At 42.9% G+C, this 25,441-nt stretch overlaps 1 protein-coding gene across 3 annotated transcripts in view; it reads left to right on the top strand.

Annotated features, from left to right (window-relative positions):
* Positions 1–25,441, top strand: part of GALNT13 (polypeptide N-acetylgalactosaminyltransferase 13) — a 538,975-nt gene that overhangs the window by 460,351 nt on the left and 53,183 nt on the right. For all 3 annotated transcript variants that reach the window (XM_077447668.1, XM_077447666.1, XM_077447667.1), the window contains exon 10: positions 12,424–12,558. In XM_077447668.1, the coding sequence (XP_077303794.1) occupies positions 12,424–12,558 (135 nt within the window). The remainder of the gene's footprint in view (positions 1–12,423; positions 12,559–25,441) is intronic.

The following is a 25,441-nucleotide window of genomic DNA, read 5'->3' as shown; positions in this document are numbered from 1 at the left end:
TTCATCAATTTCTAGATGTCCCCCATCAGACAGCAAATCTTGACTTTTTGAGATCCACTTTACCTTTTGTAAGTCCCTAAACAGGAGGATGCATGATTATTTATTTATTATTTATATAATGCTGACAATTTATGCAGCTATTTACATATATATTGTACATTCACAGCAGTCCCTGCATTTTATGCATAAAGGTAAAAAAACCTTGTCTGTGCAGCTCCCCCCCAGCCACCTCTGCTCTCCCAGCTCTTTACCGCATCACTGGCTTAGAAACAGGAGCAGGAGTCAATTACAGCCAGTGAGGAGGGAGTGGAGGGTGGAGCCAAGACCCTTTCTGTGTTTTAATGGACACACGCCATAGCAAGCAGTTTGCTATGAGAGCACTCAGCAAGGCGAGGAGCCCAGAAAGTCGGCAGGGGACCTGAGAAAAGAGGATCAGGCCTGCTCTGTGCAAATCCATTGCACAGAGCAGGTAAGTATAACATGTCGGTTATTAAAAAAAAAATCTTTTAGTATCACTTTAACAGTGAATGCCGCACCACACCGCAATCACGTACTGTGGGCGGGGGGTTTAGCAAGGAGGCCCCCCAGATCCCGGCCCTCCCTATATGAATGAGTATGGGGTACATGGTACCCCTACCTATTCATAAAAAAGTGAATAAAGACAGTACACACGTTTTTGACATTTCCTTTATTAAAAAATAAAAAAGCAATATCCCCCACATAAATCCATTTTTAATCACACTGCCACCGCTGGACCCAAAACGAGAAAAAAAAAAAACTCCAACCTTGTCGTACGCTCCTGGCCAACTGCCTGCTCCTTCGTCTGACTATTTCCTAAATAGCTAATGTAATTGGCCCAGCATGCCCTGGTCTGTGATGTCAAAAGGGGGTCACCAACTAACATCCCCAGATGACTCTGCCCCTTAGCTACTAAAGAAATGTCAGGTGGAAGAGCAGGCAGTCGGCGGGGAGCGTTCGAGGCCAATTTTTTTTCCCCAGGTCTGGCAGTGGCAACGCCCAGAGTTATTGACAATGGATCTTCATCGGGGCACTTTTTTTTTTGATAATAAAGGAATTGTCAAAAAATCTTGTATTGCCTTTATTCACTTTTTACACTTTTTTGGTGACTGGGTAGGGGCACTACGTATCCCATGTGGCCTTGTATGACTGGGGGGGGGGGGCGCTTGCTTGTCCCCCCCTTTCCTGGCCTGCTGGGTTGCATGCTCGGATAAAGGTCTGGTATGGATCTTGGAAGGAACCCCACACCATTTTTTAAAAAAGGGGACTGCACGCTGTCTTTTTCTGAATTTTCTTTGTTTTGTTTACATTTCAGCTATCAGTGGGGAAGACTGCTGACAGCAGATGAGTCATTGGTTGTTAAGGACACGGTGGCTGGCTTCCCGGCCTGCTGCTTAACAACCAGCACAAAATTCACACAGAATTCCAATTGGCCGATCATTTTTTGACCGATCCGAATTTGAATCATTCTGAAAATGTGGAATTTGTTAGAAAATGAATAAATGAAACATAGTTGAATGAAAATGAAACTAAACCAATCGGATCAACGAAACAAAATTAGTAACATAACAAATCAGAAACTAAACAAAACACATTTTTCCATTCTGCACATGTCTAATGTGTACTGCATTGAGCAGCTGCATATCTGTGTTCAAGTGGGCAGTTGGGGGGTGGCAAAACTGTGGCTTAAATACCTGGTTTTACCAGCCCCTGGCTGCACGTGTGAATGAGCCCTTAGACTGTTTCTCAGAAACAAGAACAATCAGCAACTGTTATGCCCCGTACACACACGCGTAATTCCGTCGGAAAAACCATCCAAGATTTTACTGACGGAATTCCGCTCAAACTTGGCTTGCATACACACGGTCACACAAAAGTTCTCTGAACTTTTGACCGTCAAGAACACAGTGATGTACAACACTACGGCGATCCGAGAAAATGAAATTCAATGCTTCAGAGCATGCGTCTAATTGTTTCCGAGCATGCATAGGAATTTTGTGTCTTGGAATTGGTACAGACGATCGGAATTTCGGATCTGAACTTTTTCCAACACACAAAAATTGAGAGCCTGCTCTCAATCTTTTGCTGGCGGGAATTCCGCCAACAAAAGTCCGATGGAGCTTACACACGGTTGGAATTTCTGACCAAAAGCTCACATCGGAACTTTTGCTAGCAGAATTTCAGATCCTGTGTACGAGGCATAACTCTGGCAGATCAAACCTGTATGATATCAATCATATAGACAAATCTACTCTACTTTTTAAGAGAGCTGTGATTTTTTTTTTCCCCATATTTCCCTTTTCTCCCAGGCAATATTCCTTCTACACTGCAGGCCGTGTACCATTAATGCCATGACAGATAATGAAATCAGTGTGACATTTCTTTCATAATTAGGAGAGGTATATAAGACTCTGGTGATGCGAATAGAACTCAGAGGAGTAACGCTGGCATATTTCTTCATACGGGAGGTCTTGACAACATAATACTCAGCAGAACAAGAAAGGTCTGTTTAATCACATCAGCTTTGCTAGGCTGTGGGAGCGTCTTCGTATCTCAACTGATGTGCTTTTTCATTCTGGAGAGATCAAACTCTTCCAGGGACGTCTCTGAAAATAAGGCATGCCTTAGAAGTGGGTATTTGATGTATGAGATGTTAAAAGGGTTAAACAAATGATTGTTCAGCCCCACAATGAAAGAGGAGGCACTAGGAATTTGACAGCTGCCTTCATTTCAATAAGGTACACGTATTAGACTTACAAAGCAGTGTTTGTTTTTGATCACTGTCTGTCGGGCAAGGGTTGGCTGATCCTGCTGGTACTTATACAGGACTTCGCACAAGGAACACCATCCTCCAGAGTTACTACACTGATGCATCAAAGGCAAGTGGGACATTTTGACCAGTCCACCCGGAGGTTATTTTTAATCATATGGGGAACTGGGAGGCTGAGCAGCCACTTGCTTCTTATACACCTTAAAAACTGTTAAGCCTCGTACACATAATCGGACTTTCCGACTGGAAATGTGTGATGTCAGGCTGTTGGCTGAAAATCTGACCATGTGTATGCTCCATCAGACAATTGTTGTCAGACTTTCCGCGGACAAATGTTGGATAGGAGGTTTTCAAATTTTCCACGGACAAATGTCTGTTGTTGGATTTTCTGAATGTGTGTACACAAGTCCATCCACAAACAAGTACACAAGTCCACAAAAGTACAAACATGCATGCTTGAAAGCAAGGACAAGCCAGAAGTTGGTCTTGGAAACTAGCGTTCGTAATGGACAATTAACATTCGTGACGTGGCAAACTATGAAATCTCTAAATGCAGCGCACAATTCTCTTCTTCTTTAACCACTTAAGGACCGCCGCAAGGCAATGTACGTCGGCTCAATGGCACCAACAGGCACAAGCACGTACATGTACGTGCTCGCCTTCCAGCGGGTGGGGGGTCCGATCGGACCCCCTCCCGCTGGATGCGGCGGTCCATTTCGCTGCCGGAGTGATCCGGGATGAGGGGATGGCCATTGGTTTCTGGCCATCCCCTCTCGATCGCTCCTGGCGAATGAGAAGCTTCCCCTGCTGTGTATAGTAAACACAGGCAGGGAGGAAGTGATGTCATTCTCCTCGGGGCAGTCTTTTTGACCGGACTGCGAGGGGAACACAGAAAGTAAGTGCACCAAACACTACACTGACATGTAGGTACACACAGACACACAAATCCCCCCCCCCGATCACCCCCCCCCCCCCCCCCCCCCGATCGCCCCCCAATCAGCCCCACGCCCCCCCTCCCAGTCACAGTGTCACTGATTGCAGTGATCATTTATTTACTGATCACTGCATTTAGTGTCAGTTATAACAGTAAAAACTGTCAGGGCAGTTAGTGTTAGGTCCAGGGTAGCCCCCTACCCCCCAATAAAGGTTTAACCCCTGATTGCCCCTAGAGTTAACCCTTTCACCCCCTTTTGCCAGTGTCACTAAGCGATCGTTTTTCTGATCGCTGCAATAGTGTCACTAGTGCCGCTAGGTAGCTAGTTATTTTTTTAGGTTCACCGCCAGGTTTTTATAGCGCTAGGTACCCCGATATACTACCCAATAACAGTTTTAACCCCCTGATTGCACCTAGTTAACCCTTTCACCCCCTTTTGCCAGTATCACTAAGCAATCGTTTTTCTGATCGCTGCATTAGTGTCACTGGTGCCGCTAGGTAGCTAGTTATTTTTTTAGGTTCACCGCCAGGTTTTTATAGCGCTAGGTACCCCCATATACTACCCAAAAATGGTTTTAACCCCCTGATTGCCCCTGGTTAACCCTTTCACCCCCTTTTGCCAGTGTCACTAAGCAATCGTTTTTCTGATCGCTGCATTAGTGTCACTGGTGCCGCTAGGTAGCTAGTTATTTTTTTAGGTTCACCGCCAGGTTTTTATAGGTACCCCCATATACTACCCAATAATGGTTTTAACCCCCTGATTGCCCCTAGTTAACCCTTTCACCAGCGATCACCGTATAAGTGCCACTGGTGACGCTGGTTAGCCAGTTAGTTATTTAGGTTCCCCGTCAGGTTTTTATATAGCGCCAGGGACCCCCATATACTACCTAATAAAGATTTTAACCCCCTGATTGCCCCTAGTTAACCCTTTCACCGGTGATCACCGTATAAGTGTTATGGGTGACTCTGGTTAGTTAGTTTGCTTTTTATAGCATCAGGGCACCCACCATTTATTACCCAATAAAGGTTTAACCCCCTGATCACCCGGCGGGTGATATCAATTAGGTTTTAGGGTCAGGGTCTGCGTCGCCCCAGGCAGCGCTAGGTTAGTGCCAGTACCGCTAACACCCACGGGCAAAGCATACACCTCCCGTAGTGGTATAGAATCTGAACAGATCAATATCTGATCTGATCAGATCTATACTAGCATCCCCAGCAGTTTAGGGTTCCAAAAAAACACATCATTAGTGGGATCAGCCCAGATACCTGCTAGCACCTGCGTTTTGCCCCTCCGCCCAGCCCACCCAAGTGCAGTATCGATCGATCACTGTCACTTACAAAACACTAAACACATAACTGCAGCGTTCGCAGAGTCAGGCCTGATCTCTGCGATCGCTAACAGTTTTTTTTTGGTAGCGTTTTATATTTAAACCCTGAAGGCAGTGCTTGGTTTTCGGGGTCCCGTACGTGGCTAGGCTCCCAAAAAGTCCCCCATATGTGGTATCCCCATACTTGGGAGAAGCAGCAGAATTTATTTTGGGGTGTAATTTCACTTATGCCCATAGCATGTGTGAGCAATATATCATTTAGTGACAACTTTGTGCAAAAAAAAAAAAAAAATTTTTTAATATTCCTGCAACTTGTGGCAAAATATAAAATATTTCATGGACTCAACATGCCTCTCAGTAAATAGCTTGGGGTGTCTACTTTCCAAAATGGGGTCATTTGGGGGGTTTTGTGCTATTTTGGCATTTTATAGCCTTCGAAACTGTGATAGGTAGTGAGGAATGAAATCAAAAATTTGCACCCTTAGAAATCCTGAAGGCAGTGATTGGTTTTCGGGGTGCCGTACGCGGCTAGACTCCCAAAAAGTCCCACATATGTGGTATCCCCGTACTCAGGAGAAGCAGCAGAATATATTTTGGGGTGCAATTCCACATATAACTATGGCATGTGTGAGCAATATATCATTTAGTGACAACTTTTTGTAAACTTTTTTTTTTTTTGTGTCATTATTCAATCACTTGGGACAAAAAAAAAAATATTTAATGGGCTCAACATGCCCCTCAGCAATTTTCTTGGGGTGTCTACTTTCCAAAATGGGGTCATTTGGGGGGGGTTGTACTGCCCTGCCATTTTAGCACCTCAAGAAATGAGATAGGCAGTCATAAATTAAAAGCTGTGTAAATTCCAGAAAATGTAATCTAGTTTGTAGACGCTATAACTTTTGCGCAAACCAATAAATATACGCTTATTGACATTTTTTTTTACTAAAGACACGTGGCTGAATAAATTTTGCCCTAAATGTATGACTAAAATTGAGTTTATTCGATTTTTCTTATAACAAAAATTAGAAAATATATTTTTTCTCGAAATTTTCGGTCTTCTTCCATTTATATCACAAAAAAAAAAATCACAGAGGCAATCAAATACCATCTAAAGAAAGCTCTATTTGTGGGAAGAAAAGGACGCAAATTTCGTTTGGGTACAACATTGCATGACCGCGCAATTACCAGTTAAAGCAGTGCAGTGCGAAATTGGAAAAAGACCTCTGGTCCTTAGGCTGACAATTGGTCCGGGGCTGAAGTGGTTAATGGGACAATAATGAAGCTGCTTTGCTGGTGATACTGATGGAGTTTTTGCCAAACACATTTTCAAAGGCTTTTTCTTTCTAGTGATATCCAGAATAATATTATTATGCTTTCTTTTTTTTTATTTCGGCAAGTTACCACAACACCATTCTCCCGTAGTTATTAAGATCAAAGATACAACTATGTTGGTGTCCCTTGTCAATTTTACATTGTATTTTTTTTAAATGTAACTGCCTACTCCCAAACTGTCATTTGAAGTAAAACACATAGCCAAGTATTATTCTCCACAATTTTTTTTATCGTGCATTAAAAAAAGAAAACAAATAAAATTAGACAGGCTATCTGCCAATAGAACTTTACCAAAAAGTGCATTCTATGCATCCAAAAATATAGAAAATATACTAAATCAAATCATTATTCAACCAAAAAAATAATTTCAAAGCAATAACTCCAAGACCAATAATAAATAACACGTTATCTGCTCCGATTCCACAACATGTCAGGCTGACGAACGGCCGCTCAGAAACTAGCTGAAAATCACGAACTGAAAAGCGCTAAATGAAAAACACGAAATGAAAAGCACGAATCAAAACTCGCCAAACTTCTACTAACATGAAATTAGCAGAAGGAGCCCGAATGGGTGGCACTAAAGAGCTGAAAAAACATGTAGTACATCACTATGTTCGTATTTGTTGGCCAACAATTGTGTGCCGTGTGTATGCAAGACAAGTTTGGGCCAACGCCCTTCGGACAAAAGTCCACAGTTTTGTTGGCCAACAATCCAATCATGTGTACGAGGCTTAACAGCTATATCTTTCTGCTATAATTTCTGACTCTGTTCCTGCCTGCCTGGAAGTTTGGGATGCACCCACCTTTTATGTGTTACAGCTACCTCTGTTGCTTTTTTCATAATATAATGTAGCAATGACCCCCAAAGGAGTCGTTGGAAATCACTGGGTCCCTTTAGTTGTTTAGAGGCTGCCCACCCTGTTTTCGGTTCTAGTAGCACACCAACAAACTCAATCTAGGGGTCTTTTTAGGATTTATCCCAGGGTTGTAGTTCCACTGTCCACCAGCGGGTGTCTCCCAGCAGCCAGCAGAACCCAGTAATCAGTCTCCACCTTATTCTGGTTCCTGGGAGGGTATTTAGTATTATGCCCTGTAAACGCGATCGGATTTTCCGACAACAAATGTTGGATGTGAGCATGTTGGCTGAAAGCCCGACTGTGTGTATGCTCCGTCGAACATTTGTTGTCAAACTTTCTGCCAACAAATGTTGGCTAGCATGTTCTAAAATTTTCCACCAACAAAACCTTGTTGTCAGAATTTCCGATCGTGTGTACACAAGTCAGACGCACAAAAGTTCACGCTTGCTCAGAATCAAACAGAAGGAGCTGCACTGGCTATTGAACTTCCTCTTGCTTGGCTCGTTGTACGTCTTGTAAGTCATCACGTTCCCACGCTCGTAATTGTGTGACCGTGTGTATGCAAGACAAGTTGGAGCCAAAATCCTTCGAACAAAAATCCACGGTTTTCTTGTTTGAAAGTCCAATCGTGTGTACGCGGCATTACACTGCGCTTCAGTTTTTTGCCTGCTATACAGAGACTTCCTTTCTGTTAAACGCTTGGCTTGATCCTGCCGTAGCTGTATAGCCCTTTAACAGCTATAGCAGGCAATGTATGGCGGGGGGAGCTGCAATTGTCAGTTAAAGCGATGCAGTACCGAATCGCAAAAAGTGCTCTGGTCTTTGGCCAACCAAATGGTCCGGGGGGCTTAAGTGGTTAAATGCTGGTTCACACCAGACGCAGTTCCATTCAGTTCTGTGTGCTTTTGTTCTGCACATAATGCATGCGCAGTGTTTTCAATGTATTCCAATGGCTCTAGTTCACACCATGCAGTACGTTTCCGGTCAGTTTTTACTGACCGGAATGGTGTGAACTAGAGGCATTGGAATACATTGAATTTTTAGTTCAGAAAAAAAGCGCACGGAACTGAACGGAACTGCATCTGGTATGAACTGGCCCTAAATAAGAACATATGTGTTCCAGTGCCTTTTTGATGCATTTAGGTGCGTTCCATTGCATTTTTGATGCTTTTTACAGCATTCCAGTACAGTCCAGTGCAAAAAAAATGCAGCATGTTCTACTTTTTTTTCTGGAACTGGAACGCACTGAACTGCATGTGGCGTGAACTGAGCCTCATTTTGGGAGACATGTTTCCAGCACCCCGTTATCACATAATGCAATGTCCCCACTGATTATCTAACAGAAACTGTGCTCAGTTGTAAGGAGAGTAAGTTTATTCTCTGGTTCTAGTGCTGATGACTCAGTGCTGGCCCTTCACATCGGCAGTGGGGATAATAAGCTACTTCTGCTTGGATTCAGTGTGATATTTGCTCTTTGACCCAGCATGATGTGCGTATTGATTTCCAGTCATTAGAGATAAGCAGATGATTTAATATATATTAGACACAAGCAGACATTAATAGACTCTCTGCATCTTGTACTGAACACCGGCTAGAGCATGTCTGGCATTCACCATTCCATTTGCTCCAGAGGGGTCATACAATCACTCCTCATTCACATGATTAGTACTGCCTGAGCTTGTATTACATCCTTATGGCAGAGACCAGAACGTCCAGCAGTAGCTCAGTGGTTTGCAAAATTCAATAATCAAAAAAAAACAACAACTTGTGAATAGCAGCACTCAAAAACACCCAATACCAATGCACTACATATATAAGCCACTTATTTGTTGTGCTGGTCGTTTAAAACAAAAATGAAATATAAATGAAATATCTGTCAATAGCAAGCAACCTAATAAAGTCCGGGGTCAAGTCCATCAACCAAAATGTGCTGAAGAGCAATCATCATCATGCTCCCACACAGGGCCGTCTTTAAGCCTTCTTTAAGGCAGGGCAAAAGGGGCAGCTGCCCTGGGCCCTGTCATTGTTGTGGGGCCCAAAGCAGCTGCCTCATACTTGCCAACTATCCCAGTTTAAATTCCCTTGTCCCTCTAAGTTTTAGTCCCATGCTGTGTCCTGATATCTCACTGTGAAGTGCTGGTATTAATGCTGCCAAGCTCTGCCCTATTGTTGTGTACAGATGACTCACCAGCAGACCCTGTGTTTACATGTAAATAACCGGCAATCATATCTAAATAGGGATGGCATTCATATGTGAATAGCCGCCCTCGGCGACATGGATATGTAAATAAAGGTGGCATTCATATATCATGCCCCCAGCAGTGAGGAGATGATGTGCTGTAACCTCTAGCAACAAATCAGTGAGCAGTATTACTGTAAGTAATCTCTAGCAACCGATCAACAAGCAGAAATCATGTTCTGTAACTAATTTGCTGTAACCTCTAGCAACCACAGTCAGGAAGCGGTAATGATACACTGTAACCTCTGGCCACCAATCACAATCGCTGCCTGATCTGATTCAGTAAACTGATTTGGAGTCTACCTGCTATTTATTGTGTGTCTCAGAGCAGGTGGAGAGCGAAATTGTATGGGGGGGGGCCCACAAGAAAATGTTTGCCCAGGGTCCAATCAATAATAAAGACAGCCCTGCTCCCACACATGAGTTTCGACCACCACTGTTTACCTCTGCCTCTTACCACTAATTTAGACCTCCAGATTATAGGTAGGTCTAAAGTCACTTAGTCCACATCAGAAGGATACTCTAACAACCATGGATTAGGCATCAGAGAACTTTAGGGTACGTCAGCTGAACTCTCATTCAATCACCTTCTCACCTCACAACATGCAAAAATCAATGACATCAAGCGCATGAAGGACCTTACATCCATTCTGACAGACACAGGAGGCCTTCTGGCAGCTTTACAAATACTCCAGAATATAGTGCATTTTTGCTAATTCCTCAAATTAAACAAAGTTATCACATTCAATACCTTCTCAGGGACTCTCTCTGTCAGGTTCCCTCTTCTTTATCCCTTCCCTTACCACCATCCAATGCCTCCCCTTTACTTCTTCTTCAGCTGATGATTGCTGATAACGTTTGTTATAGTATAAATTCAATTCTTTTAATATCTGATGAGGATTTTGAGAGAGTGTTCCATTGCTAATTTTAATCTTGGGTAAAGCTAAAATATGTCATCTGAGATTGAGTTTACTCACAAGGAGAGATCATGGTTTAACAGTATTGCTTTAAAGGGAAGCCCCATAATGAGGAAGAATGGAAGCCGTCATTGCTGATCTCTACTGGAAACAACATTACCCTGGCTGCAATACTGATCCAATGGCCTTATTATTTCAGTCCCTGAATCAGAATAGGTATTAAAGCCAGAATCTTCAAGGAATCCTGTACTGAGAGTGAAAGACATGTGGGCTGCCATTGCTGACCTACTCAATATGTGAGTTGGCTGACTGTCTCTAGAACAGGGGTGTAGAAAGCAAAATCAGAATGCATAATAGCTATATGACAGTGAGGGCATGTGAACACCCCCAGCTGCAAACATGGGGGGTATTTTGAAGGGGGGGGGGGGTGCCGTTGGGGGGAGTGGCTGAACTGTGTTTTTACCACTCTCCAACTGCTAGTGTGCTGCAGTTGTTCTGGAGCAGTGACTCAAAGTGCTGAATCTGAATGATTGGTATGACAGCCAGAAACGTAGTGTTTTCTTCATGAGATGCCAGAAATGGAATTTCTGTCAGTATGCATTTTACTTAAAGCCGAACTCTAGGCAGATATAAAATAAAACAATTATTGCAGCTCCGTACTAATTAAAACATCATGAAAAGTATTTGTAATATGTAAGCAGCAATATGCATTATTAGCCTCTTGCAATCCCTGTACAGAACAGCTCAGATAAGCAGCATAGTAGACAATGCACTGTGTTGCACTGCTCGTGTCAAATAAGAGAGATGCTAATAAAAGGAGAGAGCAGAGAGATGAGCTCTTTAGTCTGTTGCTTCTCCTTTCACTGTCCAATCACAGTCTGGGGGGGAGGAACAAGACCTACAAGCATTTCTTAGCTGCAGCAAAGAAGAACAGGTCTCCTTTCCTGCCAGATAGGGCCATGCTGTGCTCTGCACCCCGAGCCCATCCACTTGTGTGACATTAGCGAATATGTCTTCTTGCTTCTCCTCCCGGGCCAATCAGGAAGCGCGTCTTAAGACCCGATTGGCCAGGAGGAGAAGCGACTGGATTGGCCAATAGGAGAAGCAGTGGGAAAGCTGCAAAGTCATCCATGAAGACACCGAGGAGGAGAAGCAGCTGGGAAGCCATCCGGGAGATGGCCGAGGAGGATAAGTAGTGGGGAAGCCGCCTGCGATCTGGATGGGGTAAGTTGCGCGGGCCGATCAGCCAATCAGGAGGGGGGGGGGGCTGGGAGGCTTGTTTGCAGCCCCCCAAAAGATTAGGCACCAGACGCCACTGTGTGTACTGCATCCTCTTGATTTGTTAGCTGCTGTATTAGAGAGAAGGAAGCAACACAATAAGAACTGATATTTTTGTGCTGTGGAATGGTAAATGACAATGGAAATATATCGCTCCCAATTATACCACACTATAAAAGTTATATAATCCTCTTTCCTATAAACCAGTTTATGGAAATGTTTGTGTTTTATGTTCAATTTCCCTTTAATTGTCTTATGTATAATGATACATTGCCATCAATTTTTCTAACTGTACAATCTATTTTAGACATGATTATTGAAGCAACTCTACTGCTTTTTTTTTTATTCTATTTTTAGAGCCGCAATATTATATCTATAGATTAGTGTTTATGTGTCTGGTGTTTCCATGGTAACCACAATGACTACTGTAAGCGACACTCATTTATTTATGTTTTACCTCCATTCTATTAATGCCTTGGTCTGGGTTTCTCGGGTAACGCGTGTAGGTTAAATATTTATATATATCAAATATTTTTTTACCTCCAAGCTATTAATATTTATTTTTTACCTCCATGCTATTAATGTCTTGGTCTGGGTTTCTCAGGTAACATATGTAAGTTCCCCCCGATGCCTTGCCAGTCAGAGGCCGGTAGAGCGTGCTGCCATTTGTCAATTTAAAAAATATTAGATTATATATGTATGTATGTTGAAATATAGATTTTTATAACCTATACAAAATTTGTCTTGCAGGTGTTTTCATACACAGCGGATAAAGAAATCCGCACAGACGATTTATGTTTGGACGTATCAAGGCTGAATGGTCCAGTTATCATGCTCAAGTGCCACCACATGAGGGGTAACCAGCTGTGGGAGTACGATGCAGAGGTAGGTGTGCTCGTGGAAACATATGGAAAAAATTGCCGGGCTGCTTTTATATCTCTTTAAGGAGCTAGTGACATTTTATTGTTGGTGCAGGGCTGTATTTTATCATGGTCGCGTGTAGGGTTGCCACCTGTCTGGGATTCACCCGGACAGTCCGAGTTTTGAAACATGTGTCTTCAGTCCACCTGAAACCCGGACACGTTATTAAGACAGGAATGTGGCTCGGAACAAGGCTTGACAGGAGGAAGTGGGGGGCACTGTGTGCGCAGCATTACTATGCTCTTTGGAGTGCCCAAAGGTGTCCCAGATCTGCTACAGTCCTTAAGGTTACTTTCACACTGGGGCCGCCAGTGCGTTAGCGCTAAAGCTCTTCTCATTTTAGCGGCCGCTAGTGGGGCACTTTTAACCCCCGCTAACAGCCGAAGAAGGGGTTTCGGAAGTGCTGCCAATTCATTCACTCCCAAACCACCCCAAAGATGCTGCTTACAGGACTTTCACATTCGGCGGTATGGGAGGCAGTTTTCAGGTGCTTTATAGGCGCTATTTCTATGCCAGAAAACTGCCTCAGCATGAAAAAATGTACTGTGCGCCGATAAAGTATTTGGGATCGTCTTGAAGAAAAAGTGGTATTCCTAGTAACGTGATAGTTTACATTTTTGGGGTTATATTCAATATTTGCAAAGGGAGATCACACAAATCCTTATAAGTATACCTTTTAACCACTTTACGCCAGCCCACTGCACATATACTGCAGCAGGGCAGCTGCTCTGCACCGGATCACATACTAGATTGCGCGCCAGGGTAGGGAGTGTGGATCTGGCTGTGCAATTGGCTGCAGCACAAACCAATCAGCAGGTTTGGTCCGCTGATTGGTCGCCGACACCCGAGGATTGTCTCCAGTAGTTACTGAACAGAGTCAAACACAGGGCTCTCTTCTGACAGCAGCAATGTGCTGTTTTTTTTTCCTGCAAATCAGGAAGTAAAAAACAGCACATTGCTTAGTAAAAACAGCACGCACAGTAACACATGTTGGGCACACGTTTAACCCCTTGATCGCCCTAGATGTTAAGGCCTCAAGATGGCGTGGCCAGATTCAAACGCATGCCTAATGGAAGCTCTGATGTGAGACTAAATATTCCGAATCATAACTATAGTATATAGGGCTTGTGCGTAAGGAATGGTCAACTCCCACTGCAAGCAACAATATGACATTTTAAGGACTTGGTCAGTTTGCTGTGACATTCCTTTGGTGTGAGTCGATGAGAATAACCAGAATATTAGAGGCTTCCTTATATATTTCTGAGACAACTAGACAATTTTATTAAGGAAATAGGAAATGCGCAATTTCCCCATGAAGCTGGTACAAGGGATTGGGCAGACCCGTGGTAAGAACAGCGCAGAACAGTGGTAACAACCCATGAACTGCAGCCTCTGTTCTATAGAGTCGTGGTTCTCTGTCTGCTCCCCCTCGCCTCAACTGATATATTCCGACACCAAAAAGCACAATGCACATAAACAAATGCCCACCTTCAGCTACTACAAAGCAAATGCAGTCACAGTTAGGCAGCAACATTGTATTCAGACCGCCGCGGTTGCTTTGACTGCTGAATGCAATAGCCAGCAGTCAAGAGTCCCCTATCTCTAATAGGGGAATTGATTACCTGAATCAAGCCTGGTATGGCTGCCTCAAGACTGGATGTGTCCTAACAGCCCTAACAGAACTGAAATTACTGTATGTGGTTTATAGTCAACACTTCATTTACTATTAAAGTGACACTAAAGTCTGTTTTTAAATACAATTCTGTATTCTTAACTCAAAAAAGTGCCTTCTATTTACTCTCAACCTCCTCCAAAACTCCAAATTCCTTTTATTTATTTATTTTTTTGCTTTAACTTGACTTCCTATAAGAAGGTGGATATATTCATATTCCATGGTTCCACTTTATGTAGGAACGTAGGCACCCTCTTTTGCTTGATCTAAAATGGACCTATGGACGGTAGATATTTGAGATTTGTAGTGTGCGTAGAGCAGTGCACATGATCACAACTAATGTGCGCTGCTCTATGCACACTACAAATATTGTGGGGGGGGGATATATATATATATATATATATATATATATATATATATATATATATATATATATATATATATGTGTGTGTGTGTAAACATACATATACGAACACTGACAGACCTCAAAAAGTAAAATAAAAACAAAATGTCTATAAAACAATTAATCGTTTTGACCATAGACAGGACAAAAATCAAAAAACAGAGAAAAAAGCCAATTGCATTTATGTCTAGCCCAGTGGTGTCGGCAGGGGGGCTGACAGTGGATGAAGCCCCGAGTGGGACCCCAAAAAGCCCAGAGTCTCAGGTGGGCACTGTTCTGCTGTTAGCCCTGAGCACCGCCGCCTGCCGCAGAGCGGGGATCTGATCCCGAGTGCTGCCGTGTGTGGCCGAGTCACATAGCAGGTCCCACTTTCTGGAGCCTGCAGCGCCTATGTTGGTCGTCCCACTGGAGGAGTAGTGGAGAGAAGCCTATGGAAGCCCATGGAGGACACTTCAAGGAGGCATAAAAACACATTAAGCAATTTCATAGACATTTCCTAGAAATGGATTACAGGGCCAATTATTAGTGGATGTGTATGAAATATTTATGGACAATAAGGGCCGGTTCACACTGCAGGCGAGGCGAGGCGACACCGACTTGCCTCGCCGCGACCTGCTGCGACCTCAGCGGCAACTTGCAGATGACTTCTGTATAGAAGTCAATGCAAGTCGCCCCGAGGTCGCCCAGAAGTAGTACAGGAACCTTTTTTCTGAGTCGGAGCGACTCGAGTCGCTCCTCACAGAACGGTTCCATTGTACAGAACGGGGGCGACTTGCCAGAGCGCGGCGAGGCGAGTCGTGTCGCCTCGCATCGCCCGCAGTGTGAACCAGCTCTAAGGATAGCAGTTAGTGTCACTTTAACCACTTCATCTCCGGAAGATTTGGTTGCTGGATGTCCGGGACATTTTTTTGCGATTCGGCACTGTGTCGCTTTAACTGACAATTACGCATGCAACGTTGTACCTAAACAAAATTGATGTCCCTTTTTTCCCACAAATGGAGCTTTCGTTGGTATTTGATCACCTCTGCGTTTTTTATTTTTTGTGCTATAAACAAAAAAAGAGCGTTAAATTTGAAAAAACAATATTTTTTTACTTTTTGCTCTAAATATCCTCCAAAAATATATAAAAAAAACACAATTGTTTACCATTCTACCTATTCTACCTCTCCACACTGCAATCGCGGGCCGTCAGAGAACATCTAGTTCCCGGGATCTGCGGCAAATTTAAAGGGACGTACCTGTATGCCCATTTGCCTGCCTGTGCCATTCTGCCGACGTACATCTGTGTCAGCAAGCGGTTAAAGAAAGCCTCTACCCTTTGTAATGTTTAAACATTCAGCTAAAGGTAATCATTTGGCAATGGTGACCTGTGCCCCTATTGATTCATATGAAGCGTGATTTCTTTTTGATGATGAGCCCACTTTAAATAAGACTGCACAGCAGAGACATAATAATTGTAAGAGGACAGAATGAAGCTCAGAGAATATTGTAAGCTCAGAGGTACAGAGAGACTTACCCTCAACATATTTCATATTGCAGGTCTTACTAATGTATTTATATCAGAACACGGGATATTTTTAGGATATTAAATCTCCAGGAAGGTTACATGTAGTTCTTAAGATCTTTGCAATATCGGATTTCTCAGAATTTCCCAGAGGAAGGTGCCACATCCAGTAATTGAAAGAATCAGCAGTGTTTTCAAATGTTTATTCAAATTTTTATTCTATTTAGCAATGAACCAGCATTTAGTTGAAGATGACCTCTGTTGGTAGCTAGGCACACAGAGATAAAGGAGTATCGATAAAACCTATGCGCAATTGAAGTTTTGTAGAGTTTCTTTTCTAATGGGTAAAACAATGGGGGAGAAAGATCCATGTTCTGCCAATCTAAAGTTGAATTGTAATGTATTTAAAAGGAAAAATAAACTCTAGATGCTGTGGCCCAAAAAAAAAAAGGCAGGCAAAGGGCAAAGAACCAGTGACCTGTTCTGTCTGTAGTTTCCCTGTAGCTAATCTATCCCTATTGGGGCTCATGTACGCTACAGCTTCCCCCAAAAAGTTTTGAAGCTCCTTAACCTCCCTGGCGGTATGATTATTTCAGATTTTAGGTGCTGAAAGCGGTAACATTATTTTGCATGAAAATTTGGCGTTTTATATTGTAGGCCTGTAATTCTTAGGAACAACTCACTTAGATCTGTCCAAACCAGAGTCTAGTAGACATCCCGGGTATGATAAAGTTTGAAGGACTAAATCATGAATTATAATATAATAAATAACTATAAATAATTATACCAAATAATAATATAATAATAATAATAAAAAAATTCTCAATAATGTAATCAAATCAAAAACACTGAAATATGCTCAGTTGCAGAATTGTCACTGTCATTACTTTTCAGTATTTGATGACGGATATCCCCACAAATCGCTATCGCTCAATTCTGCGAGTGATTCCAATTTATTATCGCTGTTTTCTAGCTGGTCTAAAACCACTTTTGATGTAAAGGGACAGTTTTGGTTGCTATGGACAATCTCCAGTTTCCAGGCAGAAAGAACAGTTTTTATAATATAAAACTACATGCAGGACACTGGACAGACCACTAGGGACAAAGGGGATGTGAAATTATTACATACAGCAATGTAATCTGTAAGATTACATTATACTGTATGTAATGTGTGTGTTTTACTTTTTGAATTTGGCGCCATTCTCCATCACCGTGCGTTGCAACGCTCGCAGGGAACGGAGCTCGGCAATGTGATAGATCGAGCATAGGACGAAACGCTGGCAGTGCGGGGGACATCGCTGGATCCAGGGGCGAAGGTAAGTAAGCTCATCCTGGATCCAGTGATGCGATCTCGAATCTGGCTCGGGGTTACTGCTAATGGTGCTGAATTTTCACCCTGAGCCAGACTCAGGAATACCACCAGTGGAGTTAACTTAACTCCATAGAAGCCTATGTGTGCTTTACAAGAATTTAGAAGCTGCTGGGGTTAAGTGATGTTCAACCTCCCTCTCCTGAACGAGGAAGAATCGTATTCAGGATAAGAATGTTTTGACCGCCGGCCGCAAAACACTGCAAAATCGTGGAGTTTTGCCGCGTTTTGCTATTTCCCACGACCGGCAGTCAACCTCGTCTGTGTGTACATGAGCCCCTACTGAGTTACCATGCCTTCCTCCTCCCTTTGTCTCTGTGTGTTGGTGGCCATCTTGGTAGAGGCAGGACTTTGTTTTTTCATGTCGGATACTCCAGTAAGGAGAGCAGTGATTAGCACAGTAGTGACATCACAGGAAATCTCCTAAGAGGAAGCAGTGCTTTAAATCTCACACTGCATCTATGAGGCTGTGTGCACAGGAGTGCCTAGGCACCTTTGATGGTCCCTTTTATTGTGACAAAAAAACACCTCTGGACCAGGGGTGGACTGACAACTCATGGGGCCCCTGGGGAATCCGAAATTATGGGGCCACACAGTATACACACATACACAGTATACGATCACACAGTATACACATACATGTACACACAGTATACACAGACATGTTTCTATTGGCTGAGAAGGTACATTTTTGTATAGATAAAAAAAAAAAAAGATAAATGATCACACTCCCTTTGTCCTCAGCTAGGAGGAGGAGAAGGAGCAGTACACTGAGCTTTTCAGTAAATGGCTGTGCATCGGAGGCGTGTCAAGACAAGTCTGATCATTGGAGGAGAACACACTGAGTTCCCAGCATAGCTAGAGAACTGACCACGTTGTGTTTTCCTGCTTAGTGTGGTCAGTTTTTAGAAGTAGTGGAAGGAACACCATTTCACATAAAGGAAGAAATATAAAGAGAACAGGATACCTTCTCATAAGAGTACATGGTACAGCAGGCACATAGCAGGAATATGAAGTGTTGTGGTAACAAATGCTTTAAAGCAGAAAGCAAAATGCGTCAGTGGAAGCAATAAGGTAGAGTAAACTCTCTATTTTCATTAATAAACTTTATTTGAGGAGTTGTGGAAGAGGCATGTTGTCTTACAAGTTTGGGTTATATCCTAGCTCCCAACTGTCCCTGATTTTGAGGGACTGTCCCTGATTTGGAGCAATGTCCCTCTCACTCTCGTTCCCCCCTCATTTGCCCCTCATTTTGGTCTGATCTATAAAGTTGTATATAAAATGCACTTTTTATATTTCAAAAAGTGTTTCCCAGTCTACATCTTTCATCCAAATTCTAAATTTCTCCATTTGTAAATTTTAAAAGCCAATATTAAGGAATAATAGTGGTACAAAGAAAATCCCTTGTGGATTTAATTAACTGTTTTTTGGTTAATTCTCCTTTAAGGGGGTGTGGCAAGGGGGTGTGTCCTATGCTTACATACATTTGCTAGTAGGTGTCCCATATTCCCATTTCCAAATGTTTGGGCGGTATGGTTATATGTATATGTGGGAGGATAAGACAAAGAAATGGTCGCACTCTGAAACTCCACAATTTGGTTGATGTTACCTTTATTGTCACAAGTTTGTTAGACAAACACTGGAAAATCAGTTGACGCGTTTCACAAGTGATAGCTTGCTTGATCACAACAACAATAGCACTCACCAAGCAGGCTACTTAAAGAGGAAGTAAACCCTGATGAGTGCGCACGGGAGCTGCCACTCGCGGCATATCGCCGTTGACTGTGGCGCGCTCAGTGCGCCTGCGCACCGCTGTCTACGGCGCATGCACCGTAGACAGCGGTGCCTGTCTTTCAGCAAATATCTCCTAAACTGTGTAGGTTTAGGAGATATTTCTTGGACCTACAGGTAAGCCTTAATCTAGGCTTACCTGTAGGTCAAAGTTGGTTGTAAGGGTTTACAATCACTTTAAGGAGTTCGCCCCAATCAGGCTACACCCAAAACCACCTGCTTCAGGTAGTGCTACATGCAAAAACATTTCAGCTGACATGCTTAAAAACATTACAATGTTAAAAAATATATATGTGTGTAAACATACATATACAAACACTGACAGACCTCAAAAAGTAAAATAAAACAAAATGTCTATAAAACAATTAATCAATTTGACCATAGACAGGACAAAAATAATAAAACAGAGAAAAAAGCCAATTGCATTTATGTCTAGCCCAGTGGCGTCGGTAGGGGGGCTGACAGTGGCTGAAGCCCCGAGTGGGACCCCAAAAAGCCCCGGGTCTCGGGTGGGCAATGTTTTGCTGGTAGCCCTGTGCACCGCCGCCTGGCGCCAATCGGGGATCGATCTGATCCCGAGCGCCACGAGTGCGGCCGAGTGACATAGCAGGACCCACCTTCTGGAGCCTGCAGCGCCTATGATGGACGTCCCACTGGTCCAATGCTGGGACCGCGGGACGTGTGATGTCCATCATAGGCTCCAGAAGGTGGAAATTACAATACGGTCGCAGTGCCACAGCGATCCCCACTTGGCGCTTGGACGGGGTGCCCGCTCTCCTCCTCTTCTCTGGCTGCCTTGCACACCATGGCTGAGCTGAGTTGCTGCTGTGCCTGCAGGACATGTGAAGTCTATCTCCTGGTCAGGTAGGCCAGTGTGTGTATGTCAGGTAGGTAGGTCAGTGCATGTCAGTACATGTCAGGTAGGTCAGTGTAGGTCAGTTAGAAACAAACCCAAGGATAAACCGAGGAAAAAAACAAGCTTTACTTACCACCAGCCCACAGACAACCAAATAACCTGTCTAACAGTATGCGTTAAAAACAGGGGTTTAGTCTGCACACATTTGCAAATGCATGCGTAAGCCACAGAGCCTCGTCAAGGCACCCCAGTATATGTGGTACCTAACACTAACTTATAAGTGTCCCCACAGTGGAGACACATGCATTTTGATGGATAGGTGAGAGCAGGTGGACTGAAGGGGAGCCACCCCTTCTTAAAGGTACAGGAGCACACTGAACACCCAGCACAATGGCAGTGCATGTCAGGTAGGTAGGTCAGTGTATGTCAGGTAGGTAGGTCAGTGCATGTCAGGTAGGTTAGTGAATGTCAGGTAGGTAGGTCAGTGTGAGCTTAACCCCCGCCACACAACCCCACCGCCCAGCCAAAAAACCCTGCGCCACTACCCCCCCCCCCCCACATGCCGGCCTTGGGCTTCAGGCTGAAGCCCCTGGTCTTTTTGCCACCTAGGAACACCCCTGATCTAGCCTCTTGTTACCCAAATATATATGGGAGGAGATGAAGCCCAGAAAGGGATCAACACCCATGGCTGTAGTTGGGTGGACAGTTATAGGGGTGGCGGAGCGGTGCCATGTAATGATAGCATATGCAAATGTAAAATCAGTTTTCGAAATGCCAGCAGGTTCCGAATACTGTTGATAAGTCTCAATTTGATGGCATACACAGAAAAATTGAACAATATGTTTGAGGGTGAGTAACTCATTAGTTTTGGGTAGAGATATTCATAAGCATTGCCAGATGACTATGAAGAGCAATATAGTGGATGTTGAACATTAGTTGCAATTTTTGATGTGAGTTGTGTTATTTTAATATCAAAGGTTTCTGCGGTCTGCAAAGATCCATGTAACAGCATAATCTCATATCTCTTCTTGTATCTTCCTTTTCTCTATGGTTTTGAAGATTAAAGCTAGCTTTAGCATAAGGTCATCTACTTCCCCTTATGGCATTTCAGATAGCATTTAATACAAGTACGGCTGTCCCATGGAAACAGATCTGCGGAGCTAGTGTCATATAAATAGGCGAGAAGCTACAGCTGATTTCATTCTGACTGCCTGCTGCATATGATTGAGACAAGACGCTGGATATAATCATTCCGAGTCACTTTAATCACTTACCCCGAGGTTCACATTTACATGAGTGGGAGATGAGACTGCCAACATACATGCACAAGGTCCATTTTAATCTGCGTAGACCTACGAGGCGATATAGATCGGGGCCAGAGCGGGACCAGAAGCAGGCCTGGCATACTAAGGAACCTACAACATATTTTTCTGTTTGGCTAACAATTACTAAGCTGGGAGAACAATACTATTTACAGTATTTACTGGCACCATCGCTGACTCTCTATAGATGAGTGACACAAGGACAGAACATCAATCCACTACTTTTCTATTATTTCTAGCCACACTTGTACTTTAACAAATAAATAAAACTGATATTAAGCCTTACAGTTTACACCAGCGGAACAGAGCTGAGCCTATCAATCAGCTGGAGCCCCCTCCTCTGTCCCCCAGCAAAACTAAGCAGGAAACAGAAATTACACTTAGGGGTTGATTTACTAAAGGAAAAAAGACTGCGCACTTTGCAAACATCAGTTGCACTCTGCAAGTGCAGTTGCTCCAGAGATTAGTAAATGAGCAGAAACTCTGCTGACTTCCATCATCCAATCATATTCAAGCAAAAATGCTTTTTTTTATTTCCCTTGCATGTGATTGGGTATTCTTTGCAAATTGAAGCTTTACCTCATTTACTAAGCTCTGGAGCAATTGCACTTGCAAAAGGCAACTGCACTTTGCAAACTGCAGTCTATCTACCTTTAGTAAGTCAACACACTATAGTACACACTATAGCACAAACTATAGTCCACACTATAGAACACACTATAGTACACACTATAGAGAGATATGCTTTGTTCGTATTTCAAATCTGAGGTTTACAACTATTTTAAAGCTTCATCTTTGGATAGTTGATAACTTAAAGCAGGAATTTACCCATAACAACTTAATTCAAAATAATATTCTTTAGCAAGGAATGTACGTTCCACATTAATAATTATGCTACCAAAATTAGGGTGTGCTGTAAATTGCCTCCAGAATTGCTCCTGTTTCTTCTTGCCATTTTGCTGAAGCCCAGAACCCCTGGACAGCAGTAAATCTTTAGGCTGTCTAGTAGCTCTGACTTTCAGCACAATGCCAAAAAATACCAAAAATAGAGAGCAACTGAGCGTGTGCAGAACAGGATGAGACAGTGTATTACTGGATTTTAAACAGCATAGACACTTATTTGTAATGCTTTACATAGTTATACCTGCCAAAGGGACCAGCCTGATGTGATATAGCAGGACTTAGTGTTACTAAACCCACAACAGTAAAATCAGTCTGTGTGTGCAGTAAAGCATGCTTGTTGTTAAACCTAAGGGTCTGGTCCCCATTGTATAAAAAGGCTGTCTTCTCTGCTCCCCCCTTCTTCCACAGTCCCCAAACCATCTCCTGATTAGATAGAGGGAGGGCCAATCAGCACTGCCCAGACAGAGAGTCAAGGGTCCTGCAGCCTCATGGGGCAGTCAGAGTAGAGTGAAAACTCCTGCTACAAGCTTTAACCAGACTCTGATAGAAGTCACAAGACTGCCATATACCGCTGGTGAGAAAAATGTATTTAGCCATTTATAGTTACTAAGATAATTGCATTTTCATGTTCTGTGTATTGTGTGATACCAGATATAGTGAATGCAGGTTCCTGGGTTTAGTTCCACTTTAATTTCCTGGCTTAAGTTCCACTTTAAGTTGCCATAGATGGATCGAAATTCAGCCAGTTCAGCAGGAAACATGCATAATATATGGCCTGTCTTAGCTTTGGGTAGAATGCAGCAGATTCCCCTGATATGTTCTTAAAGCAGTCAGGGAAGATCTCCCTTCACTTAGATGCTTACTCATGAATTAATGCAGAAGGGAGCCCTAGGCAAACTAGAAGCTTTGGATCTTCATCCCTTCAATTGGAATTAATATGGATTGTAATAGGTACAGAGAAGTTGCCACATTTGCATTTTCTGTATTGACATGGCCAGCCACAGCAGAAAAAAACTTCCTACAATAGCATCTTGCCTTCTACGGTGACAGACGTTTGTACAGCTTTCTACCGACTTCTTGGTTTACTCCAGAAGCAAGAAGAACTAGAACTGGGTTCCTGGCACATCCAATGGCTCCTAGGCTTCTCAGTAGTGGATAATCCAGCTCTGTACTCACTTCTCTGATTTACCTAATGCCAACAATGTGGAGACGCACCAACAATGGATCCTTCTATTAAAGAATAGAATCAAACAAAACTAGCTGACCACCCTGCTCTGCGGAAAGCCAAGAAAAGCTGCAGCTGCAGTGGGGGAAGGAGTCAGAATCTCAAGGGGAAACTCTCTAGCCGTTCCTTTATCCTCAGACATAAAAAAATATTCAGCATCAAAAGCCAATAGTCATTGAATTTTGGCCAGAGGCAGCTCAATAGAACGTGGCCAGCTAAGCACTCACAAGCATGGAAACTGTCCTCCACCTTTACTGTATACTCTGATAAACTGTGCGGTATTATTTAAAATTGAAATACGTATAGTAACATGAATACAGCGCAATACAAACAGTACAATAGCAATGCTATTAGTGTATATAGCTGAAGGACAAGCCCCATATTGTTATGCTTTATTTTGGAGGTTGATTGGTGCAGCAGGGGACTCCGGGTTTGGTGGAGGTTTCCAGCAAATTATTACTTTACCTTGGCAGCCCTCTACGGCCCGGTGGATTTTCAGCGGGATCCATGGGAGAGTCTGCGTTGGTCCAGATATGAATTATAATTGTCACAATAAAAGGGTCTATTAAGAGTTGACAGTCAACTCTGTCAGACAACTTCCAACTGCAGTTTACAAAGAATTAAAATATAAGATTAACCGTATGTTGGAATTTCACTTGCATCAGAAATCCCCCATAACATGTTCATTGCCAACCCTTTGATGGTCCCTTTTATTGTGACCAAAAAAATCACCTCTGGATCAGGGGTAGACTGACAACTCATGGGGCCCCTGGGCAATAGGAGATTATGGGGCCCCCAAGCAATCCGAGATTATGGGGCCACACAGTATACACACACACACAGTATACAATCACACAGTATACACATACATGTACACACAGTATACAATGGCACAGTATACACAGACATGTTTCTATTGGCTGAGAAGGTACTGGAGAGGTGGGGCAGCTATAATCTCTGGATTTTTAGACCAAATGGATGACGGTAAGGGACATTTCAGAGACAGATGTAAAAAAAACACAGATTTTTACATACTGTCCCTGGTTTTACTGAGGCTGGCAACCCTGATGGGGCCCCCTAGTGGTTCGGGGCCCCGGGCAGTGGCCGAATGGCCCAATGGTCAGTCCACCCCTGCTCTGGACCAATCTTCATGGCTTGGGGATCTCATTCTTTCACTCCACATTATATTGTCTGACAGCCATGTTTGATGGTCACTGACTGTATTAGACTTGTTTTCCTGTCAGTGATCAAAAGTTATGGATGATCAGTGTACTTACAGTGTATGTGTGTATATATATATATATATATATATATATATATATATATATATATATATATATTTATATATATATATATATATATATATATATATATATATATATATTTATATATATATATTGGGCTGTATTTTTAAGGGTATGGTGGGCCACTTTTATTTAAAAGAACAGAAAAGTCCATGAAAGACATCAGAAGCCCACACAAGGGGTTCCACCATTACTGTAACTTGCACAATCAGAATACTTAGGCTTACTTTCTTGCCACAGTGTATATATACAAAAATTTTATGTATTAATTAAAAATAGAAAATAGAAAAACAATGCATCAAATACGACCTAACTACCTGCCTCAAAATGTGTACCATGCATAGTGTGCAGGTACTCCCAGTGTGCATTGTAGGGTGATACGCGTCACCTTATTCTCAGCTGGTAGGTAAGTATGTTGTTTTCCCTGCCTTCTCCCTCCCCCTTTATCAACAGCCTAATGATTTTTTTTTTATATGAATCCTTTCCATTTTCATTACA

Source organism: Lithobates pipiens, unplaced genomic scaffold (assembly GCF_037356315.1).
Source record: "Lithobates pipiens isolate NorthernLeopardFrog02 unplaced genomic scaffold, aLitPip1_a1.2 Scaffold_22, whole genome shotgun sequence".
NCBI classification, from domain to species: Eukaryota; Metazoa; Chordata; class Amphibia; order Anura; family Ranidae; genus Lithobates; species Lithobates pipiens.
Note: the sequence above shows the minus strand (reverse complement) of the source record. Positions and strands in the feature narration are given on the sequence as shown.